Source organism: Euprymna scolopes, chromosome 40, assembly GCF_053919585.1.
Source record: "Euprymna scolopes isolate OS-2025 chromosome 40, ASM5391958v1, whole genome shotgun sequence".
NCBI classification, from domain to species: Eukaryota; Metazoa; Mollusca; class Cephalopoda; order Sepiida; family Sepiolidae; genus Euprymna; species Euprymna scolopes.
Window position 1 is genome coordinate 32,481,142 of NC_136521.1, and position 12,068 is coordinate 32,493,209.

General features: G+C 33.9%; 1 protein-coding gene across 3 annotated transcripts in view; it reads right to left on the reverse strand.

Moving 5' to 3' along the window:
* The window catches only part of LOC145265476 (uncharacterized), a 140,463-nt gene that overhangs the window by 2,833 nt on the left and 125,562 nt on the right, over positions 1 to 12,068 (reverse strand). For all 3 annotated transcript variants that reach the window (XM_080121346.1, XM_080121344.1, XM_080121345.1), the window contains 2 exons: positions 7,366 to 7,514; positions 3,317 to 3,762 (listed from right to left, as the gene is read on the reverse strand). In XM_080121346.1, coding sequence (XP_079977472.1) covers positions 3,335 to 3,762; positions 7,366 to 7,514 — 577 coding nt within the window. In that variant the 3' untranslated portion in view covers positions 3,317 to 3,334. The remainder of the gene's footprint in view (positions 1 to 3,316; positions 3,763 to 7,365; positions 7,515 to 12,068) is intronic.

Sequence of the window (12,068 nt, forward strand, 5' to 3'; positions counted from 1 at the left end):
AAAGGAAATGGCGATGGGTATGGCTGCACAAACATAAATTAAAAAATACAATTTCTTTATTGTTGTGTTTATAAGCCGCCCCTCTTTCCCCTAAATAAATAATTGAATTAAAAACACATATGGGAAACGTCCTACGTCGCCCAAGCCATCTTCTATGATATAAATCTCACCTGTCTGTTTTAAATGTAATGTATGTATGTATGTATGTATGTATGTATGTTATATCTCCCTAAAACTTTTAACAGAGGCGACGAATTTTTACAAGATCGGTATCTTTTTAAAGCTCGACCCTTCGGACGACAAATATCGAAAAATTGGCCAAAAACATTAATTCCTTCACCCTCAATTGGGCACTTTTCTACAAGGAGGGGGTCGCTTTATTCGCCGATATTTTCGAAAGTATTTCCCTCTTTTCGATTGTCTAGCCCTAATTTTAGCCTACATCACTTCTGGTTAAGCGATGGGCGCAACAGCAAAGACGTCAGTTTTTTCCCTCCACATTCTTTGCCTCCTTCCCGGTACGGGTTCGAGCCTGCCTGCCTACTACCATTTTTTTTTTCTCAATACACCTCCCAACACCCGGGTAATGCCGGGGCACCCAGGCTAGTACTATATAAAAATACAAGAGTGTGAAATTAACTACATCTTTTGTTTTGGAATGAGTGATCTCTCCCTACTAGAAAACTACTCACACTAGAGAACATCCTATATTTTTATAAAGCCACAATTTTACCATGCATGGAGTATTATTGCTACATCTGGGCTGATGTATCTACCACTAGTCTCTCATTCTTAGACAGGGTCCAAAAAATAGTCTCACATCTACTATATCCCACACTGTCAGCTAAGCTTCAACTTCTGTCCCATCGCTGCAATGTTGCGTCGACATACATACCCTCACAAGCAGCAAAATCACACCCCTTCATTGTTTAGGTCCTTACGTTTTAAGTGGCAGTATGCCTTGTTTGGGTTGAAGAGTAAAATAAAAATATTGAAACATTATTTATAGAATATATACTCCAATAGTATATATATTTTTTATAATCGTTACACACACAGGGTGCATTCGGTATTTGAGAACATTTATTACATTTTTAAGGATAATAAAAATATATCTGTAATTAAAGAAAATAACTGTGGTACATAAACAACACCCTATTTAATAATTTCATTCAATGATTTCTCTCTTCGCTTCAATAATATCTTCTATTCGAGACCTAAACCTTTGGCAGGCGCGTATAAGATGGTCCTCATCAATGTTGTCCATTAATCTGACTATGGATGCTTTCAGAGAATCTTCGATGTTGTGAGGATGTCTATTTGCATCTCTCTCAACAACGACCCACACGTAATAATTCAGTGGATTAAGTTCTGGATAGTTTGAAGGCCACAAGTTTGTCAAAGGTCTTTTCATCTGAAAAAAAGAACCAGAGTACATCTTGTTCAGAAGGATGTTTCAGTTTGTTTAAAAGTCTCTTGGATCTCACTAAACGATTTTCTTTGGTCTCGGACATAAACTGGCCTCGCTTCATCTCATAGGACTTGTATCGAAGATTCTCATGGTCAGTCCTTCAAATTGTGGCTTTGGAGACACCACAATCTTTTGCAATTGACCTCATTTACTTCTGGGAGCTCTTGTCAATGACATTCTGAACTTGTTGAATAAACTCACGTGTCCTAATTCTGTAAGAGCGTAGCTGGTGCTGTCTACGTTTAGCAACAGAAGAAATTTGGCCATCATTATCTTCTAACTTTTTCGAACTTTAAAAACAAAAAATCGGGCGACTAAGAAATTGTGCAATTTGCACACCAGTATTCTGCCATTATTGCAAATATTACAGCATGTCTTTTCAGTTCCTGTGTTAGTGTATTATCTCCCATGATTGATTGTTTGTAAAAAAAAAAAAAAAAAAAAAAAAGAAGGAAACTTAATATACAGGAAAGAATTAGTAAAATAAATGTTCTCGAACACCAGTATATTAGTGTTAAGATAATAATCGGAATCGAGAAAATCAAAACTTTTTAAAGTATTGGAATTGGTACCGGAATCGGAAAAATTTGTACCTATTCTCCAATGCCAAAAACGATTCTATTAATTGTTTATTATTTGATTTGTTTTTGTTTAAGACGTTATTGTTCATACTAAAGACTAAATCATAAATATGTACTGATTTTATATTATAAACAAAATTAAACTATAGATCATCTGCACAAGTGTATTTTATGTTTGCAAAAATAGACACCTGTAATTTAAAGAAAAAGCAAATCTATAGCTAAATATTTTGTGATTTTTAAACAATCAGAATTGGAAACTGTATCAGATTCAGAAATTTAAAACAGAGTTGGTAATTGTATCAGAATCGGGAAAAAATTTGGAATCGTCCCATCACTCATATATATATATATATATATATATATATATATATATATATATATATATATATATATATATATATATATATATATTAGTGTTGGGATGATTAATCGGAATCAGAAAAATCAGAGCTTTTTAGAGTATTGGAATCGGAAAAATTTGAGCCTATTTACCAATGTCAAAACCGATTCCTTTAATTATCTTTTTTATTTGATTTTGGTTTGCTTGTAGTAATAATACCCCCCCCCCTCCAATGTGTTTTTACGTTGGAAAAAATGTGCACATTTTAGATGTGTTTTTCCAGTAATCGGGACAAAATAACACTTTTATAGTTAAATATTCCAATATTCATAAAGAATCGGAATCAGTAATTGTATCGGAATTGGGAATTTAGGATGGAATCGGTAATTGTATTGGAATTAGGAAAAATATTGGAATCGTCCCATCACTAATACATATATATTAATCACATACAGTACTGTTTTGCTGTATCACAGCTCATCAATGCGGCTAGCTGCTTGTTTATTTAAAAACAAACAGCGAGCCTCGCATTAATGCTAATTAAACAGTGGATGAGATATATTTATAACAGTGTTTTACCCAAATAGGGGGTGCCTAAAATATAGTAATTCACGAATAGTACTGTTTCGCTGTATCACAGCTCATAAGTACAGCTAGACTAGCACTCATGGTTGTAGGTTCAATTCCTAGCTAGGAAGCTAGGAATTGAACCTACAACCATGATAGTTGGCAGTTCTAGCCTTCGGCCCGTGGGATCAGTGCTCACAAACGACTTCATCAAATGTCCATTTAAATAGACACTGGCCCACCACTTTTACAGTGCTCAAACTGCTTGTTTATTTACAAACAGAAAGCCTCATATTAATGCAAAAGATATATATATATATATAACATTGCACTTTTTATAGAACAATACTTTACCATTTATTTGACATCTTCTTATGTTTCCAATTTTTGCTGAGTGAGACGTCGTAACTTGAGAAATTGGTCTTTTAACATACTGCTGCCATCATTCCAATCTTCCATGCTTTCTCTCCTCTTAAAATGGGACCTGCCTGTCGTGATGGAAAACAACGAAAACCGTTTCCGACGCATTGTATTATCAATTGCCATATCTGGCATGGCAACCGACAGTTTGTCCAGCTCCCGACTGGCTATGTTGAGCAATCCAACTGGACTGGGTTCAGGCCAGCGCTGGAGCATTAGGGTCACCTTATCTCTGGCCAACTTTATGAAAAAGTCCAGCTTCCGTCTCGTGCGGAAGATGTTGGCACAGTCTGCCACGTCTAGCTGCAGGATCTGGCAGTCCTCTGTGCAGGTGACGGTACTGTACCAAACATTCCAACCAAGAAGGAACTCGATGTCACCTAAACAAAATGAAACAAATGTAAAGTCATATATTTTGCAAATTTATTCAAATAATACAAGAGTCTCTACTATTATATAAAAGAAACTTTGTGTGTGAGCTCATTCCATATGGACTCCAAAACGGCTAGGCCGATTTTATTGAAATTTCACAAAATGTACCTTATGTGTCTAGGAGTGTTCTTAAATAAGTTTTGTACCAGAATGCCTATGATAATTATAAAAAAATTAAAAAAATTAATAAATAAACATTAAAGATGGAACAGTCCGATTTAAACCAAAGTTAACACTTTTAGAGTTTAACATCACAAGTGCATTCGAGAAGTTTTATCACCACACAGTGTTGTGTTACGATATTGAGATATATCAATATCGTATTAATAAAAATAAATAAATTTAATTGTTAAAATTCCAAGACGCGAAGGAATTAAAACGACCAAGTGAACCGTTACCATGGCATATATATATATATATATATATATATATATATATATATATATATATATATATGTCAAAACATCGTTAATTCATTACCCTCACAGTAACAGCCATATAGCATAATGGTGAGAAGCCTTGACTGTCATTTGGGCGGTCGGGCTTTGATTCTGGCTTGAGGCAGTTGCCTGTCTAGCCACACTGATGAGCTGTGAAACAACAACACAGTACTGTATGTGAATTACTATATATATATATATATATATATATATATATATAAATATGTTGAATTGATTATCTTTTCATGTTAAACATATATGCTGAAACTTCTCTGACCTACCATTTTTTACAGCGACAGAGAGCCGATTGCTAAATAAATTTATCTATTCATCTGATATCTATTTTATACAACACACAACCTATAGACCGTGTTTAAGTCAAGAAGGGCAGATAATTGTTATCCCATTTAAAATGCTCTTTTTGATAGAGGAAGTCAATTAAATACGGACTGGTGTGTAGCATCCTAACGTCTTTCCACGCAAACTGAGGAAATTATTTTTTTAAAAATTAATTCATCATGATCGGATAATAAAGCTAACCTCAGAAGGAGCACGTCACAGTTGTCTGGTGTATGGGGCGCGTTCGAAATGAATGTTTCTGTTTAGAGCACAACTGAACCATTATACTTGATTTTTGGTCACCTATTTTAGTACTGACCTGGCTCAATGTTGCTTAACTTTGGTGATCTAATGGAAACCAGTGTGTTAACATGATTAACCATTTTCCTCTATTCAACCACAAAATCACCTCTGGGTGAAGTGGCATCCAAAAACCCCAAAACATAAGTTGTTTATTCTGTCACCTTGGACTCCCAACAGCGTCTAAATTTGCATAATTGCATTTATGTATCTGAAGTTCCAGGTTTGCGTGTCATTGCATTCCTTACAGCAAGCACATACTAACCGTGAACACTTATTTCTATTTTCTTTCCACACCATTACCACATTCTTTAAAACATTTAAAAAATTTTTTTATTTATTTATTTATTTTTTTAAAGAAAAGTTCTTTCATCAGAGAGTAAAGGTTATTTAATAAGTTGACATGATTAATTTGATAAATAATTATCAATCGAATATGAATTCTCAAAAAACAATCGTGTGTGGGAAGAGACTAAAAGTCTTTGTAATAATGAATCACCAGATATATGTGTTCATCGTCGATTGGAATATTATAATATAAAGAATACAATTGCCCCCACCCCCCGACAAAAATAGTTAAAAGGACAATCAAATTCAATATACGTGAAGATCAATATATGTAAATTCATTAGTATTTTTTGTTTTTTTACTCATGTTCACGCCTAAGAAGACATATCGCCACTTGGCTACTATTTGGGACCAAGCATAGGAAAGATTAACAAGATGTTGTTACATTTGAACTTCTGCATGTCAGGACAGTCAGGGACGCAGGTAGTAGGAAGGAAATTCTAAAGTCTAGCTGTTCGAGAGAAGAAACTATTAGCGTAGAAAACTTTCTGGAATGTGGGGACCACAACAGTGAAAGAGTGTGGTTTTGTTGCTAATAGGTTTGTCTGGAATATGTACGCCGAGAAGACACAAGGGCAACGAGTTCATTAGAGCACATTCCATAAAAATACTTGTAAAAAAGATAAAAAGAGTAAATTATTTTGAACATTTTTCTAATACTTTCTTCACTTTCAGATCGTTTTATTCATTTTTTTATCTATTTATACATGTATTTCCGTATCCCTTATTTACTGCTTCTACCTCCTCCGCTTCTTTCTCCACTTTCTTTTCTATCATCTCTATTTCTTTTTTTAATATTGCTTCCTCTTTAATGATCCCAATTATTTCATAGTGGCCTTTATTTTTTTAAATATTACTTACATATATACTACCCTTCCTTATGTGTTGTACCTCATTTTAATTACTATTTACCATTTTATCCTATTCCTTCATTCTCATTTCATTTTAATTATTCCTTCATTCTCATTTCATTTTAATTATTCCTTCATTCTCATTTCATTTTAATTATTCCTTCATTCTCATTTCATTTTAATTATTCCTTCATTCTCATTTCATTTTAATTATTCCTTCATTCTCATTTCATTTTAATTATTCCTTCATTCTCATTTCATTTTAATTATTCCTTCATTCTCATTTCATTTTAATTATTCCTTCATTCTCATTTCATTTTAATTATTCCTTCATTCTCATTTCATTTTAATTATTCCTTCATTCTCATTTCATTTTAATTATTCCTTCATTCTCATTTCATTTTAATTATTCCTTCATTCTCATTTCATTTTAATTATTCCTTCATTCTCATTTCATTTTAATTACTATTTACCATTTTATCCTATTCCTTCATTCTCATTTCATTTTTAAATGTCATTAAGCCAGCCTTTTTCTATATTTACATTTCATAATTTTGGCCCTTCTATTATGAGAAGCATTTAGCTTCGAAATGCCATGACCTAAAGAGATTTTTTGCTTAAATTTCCCCTTAACTTTTCCTTCATTTAATATTGTTTTTGCTCCTCTTGATAGTTTTGAGCTTTTCTTGATAAGTTTTACTTTATTAAAGATTTACTCTTTGATAACATAATTATTTTTATTTTTTTGTATGTATGTATATATGTATGTATGTATTAGTTATCGGACGATTCCGATATCTTTCCTGATTCCGTACTAAATTTCCGATTCCAATACAATTACGAATTCCGATTCTTTATAAATCTCTAGAAAGTTAACTATAAAATGATTATTTTGTCCTGATTATCATAAAACACAACTTTAAATGTGCATATATATATTTTTTTCAAACATGTGATTTACAGATTTGAATTTTACTGGAAGTTTAAACCAATAAATATTTTATTATTACTACCAAAAGTGGAAGATTTTTCTTGAACCAAAATCAAATGAAAAAAGATAATTAATAGAATCATTTTTGGCATCAGAAAATAGGCACAGATTTTTCCAACTCCAATATTCCAAAAAAGTTCCTATTCCGATTTTTCCGATTCATAGTCCCAACACTAATATATATATATATATATATATATATATATATATATATATATATATATATATATATATATATATATATATAGAGAGAGAGAGAGAGAGAGAGAGGGGATATTTTACCTGTAATTGCAACAGGATCCACGATGCTTAAACTAAGTGGACAATGTTTAGAAATGGATTTGACGGCTCGTTCCAGAATATTTTTTTGCTCACTCTCAGCATAGCTGGCAGCTTTCGCAAACTGACATTTGTTCCGAGGTTGAAACAAACTAAAAGGTAAACACAAAAAGACAAGTTTATTCAAGGAATTACATATTTATGGTTAAAATGTTAAAAATAATAATTATATAAAAAAAAAAATTGATTAAGACTTGTCATTCTGAGGAAACCTCATATTCTGAAGCATTTATGTTATTTTCAGCATTAAAACGAAATTTTATAACAAAACATTTTTATACAAGAGATTAGGAATATGAAAGTTACTTTCAATCATGAAAATGTTCAGAGTACAAGCACGTGTTTGGATAAAGAAAGTGCGGTAATAGTCAGCTAACGTATTTACTAACTTCCGGTGTGTCTGCTATCTGAGACGGTGACAAGGCAAATCAGTTTCTTTCGCTTTTTTCTTTCACGCCTATATTTATTGCATACTTTTCAATAATATCCTTTTTATATTTTATTTCAATAAATCGCTTCACAATAGAAATACTGAAGAACAATACAAGTGAAGGAAGTGATTTACCTTGTCACCGCTCCCGGTAGCAGATACATCGGAAGTTAGGAAGTACGTTAGTTGACTATAACTGAAAAGGAATTTGTACAGTTTAATCAAGACATTAAAAAAAATGAAAATATTGAAAAAAAAATATATACATTATACGTTGTGCCAGTTGGCACAGTTTAATATTCAAATTTAAAATCGTTAAATACAATTTAGGCGTGCAGTGCAATTGATTGTTTCGGTGCGTTAAAAAAATGAAAAATGACACCCACGCAAATTCCGGCGTGACCTTTATATACAAAAGGTGCGGACGTAGTTGAAAGCACCCCATATGATGTCTTCCGTCCAATGGAATTCCTCCTAGGACATATTTTAAAACTGATTATCTAGAGCTCGTTTAGAGCCGATCAAATCATATATAAACATGCACAAACACAAAATCTATCTCTTTAGTCTCTTAGCCTTTCGAGCATTCTTTCGTCTCTTTAAACTCTTCCGACTCATTCAACGCTTTCTCATTAGGACTGGCCACGCGTGCAAACATCAATTATTTCATTTCCACTGCTAGTGCTCACTCTCTTTTAACAAACGAACATTAATATTGTCTCTGTTACATATTTGAACATTCAAAGAATACAAAAAAAGAGACTCTCCATCTTTCATATGAACTCAAAAAAAAAAAAGAAAAAAAAAAAAGAACTCTGAAGTATTGAGAACCATGTTTTGCTTGTTATTGTTTGTTATTTCTATTCCGGAAATAAACCTCCGTTTGTGTGGCAGATAAGATTTCTTATTTTCATTTTTATTATTTGTGGAGGAAGTCAGTTCCCCAAAAAAAGGCCAGGCGACCCCCACAACGTACTCGTTATGGAATAAAGTTTTCATACAAAAAAAAAAAAATCACTTAATTTGATCAAGTATTTTTTAGAGGAAAATCCAAATTTAATGAGATCGATCGAGTGGCGTCCATCTTGATTTTTTTCCAGGGGAGATAACTCCAACCACCGCTTAAAGTTTGTCAAAATCTAACGAGATTATTTTGAAACATGGGCACAAAAAAATACATAAATAAATATTTTAGTTTTTTTTTTACCCTTGTTTTAAAGAGTTTGTCCTTTTTTTTTTTTAAATCTTTTAATTTTGTCCTTTGTTAATCAATTTTACGTTTAAATACACCCCCTCCTCGTATCTGTAAATAAGCAAATGACGACGATACGATCAATCTCATTAAAATTTGAATTTCCTCTCTAAAAGTAAAAACAAAACTACTTGATCAAATGAAGTGAAATATTTTTCCGAAGAACTTCATCCCATAACGTGCACGTACAATATAACTTTTCAATATTTTCATGTCTTGATTAAACTGTATAAGTACCACCGACAGTTCAGTAAATATATAACATTATTTATGCCCTGAGCAACTTTGATAAAGTCGGTGGATGCTTGTTTGATCGTGGCCTTCGCAATGTCTTTATATTATTATTACAGAGGGCCGTGGATTGACACCTAAAAGATGTCTAGGTAGAATGAAAAAATGTTATTCTTTTGAAGATGGCGGAGGGGTGGACTTCTCAGTAAATTGTGATGACAGGCCTCGAAAAAACAATTAACAAATAAAATGGTCGTTATAATCATCTGTGAAATATGAAAACGAAATTAAAAACAAAAGTTGTCATTTTATTAATGAAAGGATGGCGAATGCATGTCAGCAAGAGACTACTCACCTCACAGAAAGGTTTGATATAAGAAATAACGGCGTTTAAGATAGTCAACAGATCGATTTTTTTTGGACATATACGGTTTTAAGCAAAAACAACAGTACTTAATTGTCATGTCGAAACTAGTAATATATCCCAAAAATACAAACCTTCATTGAGTAGAACAATTGCTATTGTATAGTAAAAAAAAAAAAAAGAAGTCTATCGCAATAAAACTGAACGAATGTCAGCCATTACACAGTCGAAAAGGGAGATAAGTATGCCCCTAGTATTCGCAGTCTTCAATGTGTTTACATCTAGGGAAAATGCCATTTCCCCCAATTTTCCTTAATTTTCTACTCGACTTTTCGTAATTTTTGGATATAATACTATTTTCGACATAGCAAGCAAGTACTGTTGCTTTTGCTTAAAACCACATACAAAAAAAAAAAAAAAATTAATCAGTCGACTGTATCATAGCAAGCATCAAAATAACTTGGATGAGAAAGCTGTGGGAATTGCTTTAAGCGATAAACAGTTTCTTTGTTAAGAAAAAAAAAAAAAAAGAAAAAAAAAACGACGGAAGAGCTTTGGGAGAAAGAGAGGTTGGCCGGCAGGGAGACGTGACGTTTTCATAAAACTAGGAGACCCAGTTGGAGACGGTGCCTTTTTCTTTTCCCTTCAAGCGACTGAGGACACGGGTTGTTGCAGAGGGGAACAACGGGTGATTAACCCGTTAACCGTACAACTGAAATATTAAGACACAGTGGCAAAAAGAAAAAACAGCAAAGCAAAAGGCAGAATGACAAAAAGTTGGAGTCAATTTAAGACGACAAATCGCCTTTACAAAAAGGAAATAATAATGGTAAGCTGCTGAAGGTAGCAAGTGGTGCTGGAACGCTGTAGGAACGTGACAGGCACTGGAAGTCTGATTGGGCACCAAGGTCTGGAAGGCTGCAGGAGGTGCTGGAGCTCGCTGGTTGAAGAGGGGAGATCTCAAGAAACAGACAGGCAGTAGTTTGTGGATTGCATAGTTTGAGAATCGCATATTAATGTGGAAAAAGGTAGCCCTGACAAGGGCTGTTTGAACTACTGCTGCTGGAACCCTTCGGCTCCCTCACCTACTTGCTGGGACCGGCCGCTAACGCGCTGACTTTATGAGGAGGCATTGTTACGACAAATGTGATTTCAGTCAAGAATTAATTCTCTGCCAAATCGAATAGAATCAAGAGTTCCACGTGTAAATTGTGTTTATGTTTGATTCAGCTCGGAATCCATCTCTATTTTAATTGAGAAAGAGTTGAATTTTTGATTTCTTTCATCTTTTTTCAACGCGAGAAAAGGGTTATTTACCACCAGGGGGTGTATATGTTCACAAATGAAAAAATGGCTGGCGTAGCAAAATATGAACCATGATGTAAGCGCACCGCAACAAGTGTAAGCGGATCTTGGATATGACCTTAAACTATATCGGATGGTGAGGCCCCAGCTTGCAGGCTTTGGGGAGTGTGGAGCCACCTTTTAATTGTATTGCTCTCAGGTCCACTCTGACCCGGAGTGGTAGTACCTGTTAAGATCCCAACTATGGGTTAAATAGAAACTTGAAAATAAATAGACTTGAAAAAACAAAAAAACCCAAATATATTCTATTAAAATTTTTTTCTTCAAAATAACTTGATTTTGCATTAAATGGCCTGAAAAGGATTGATATGCCATAAAACAAGAACAGCCAACAAACAAGTGTAAGCGCATCGCGACAAGGTCTCCACTCTGCAAGCAGAATGAAAACCAAGAATTAATCTAAGAATTTCTAAGTGTGAGAAAAACAAATTGAAAGAATTGATTTCAGTTGAAAGGATCATGCATTCAGAGACCTTTGTTTAATCTTTCATGAGTTTGAGAGGTTCCAAATTTCACTAAACCTTTTCTTTTGTAAACGAACGGTACCGGAAATTATCTTCTGCAATAATTATTTTCGTTTATAATAAAAGTGATCTTCGAGGTTTTATTGATTGCTTTGATTTGAGAATAACGCAGTTGATTCCAGATCTACCCTAAAACCTGATGCCCGAACTGCAGCTGCAAGAGGCCCATATCTGCTGATCAGTGCACCTGTGAGAGAACTCAACCCCGACGACTGACAATGGACGCCCAGCTTGTTAAAGGTATTGCCTCTCAGACTTAGGGTCGTGCTCATTTTGTGCACTCAGAGCATCAGAGCGATAGTTCAAGTGACCAGTGAGTGTCTGGTTACATTTTGAAAGGTCCATCACTAGACGAAAATAAAAATGTAGTCACGGGGATTAGGGTTAGCGCCTGTGCTTTGGAACTGGCGGCAGCCTGGTTACATTAATTGGTACCGTGAAGCAAGATTGTGCGACCCCGTTTGGTTACAAATAGTCACA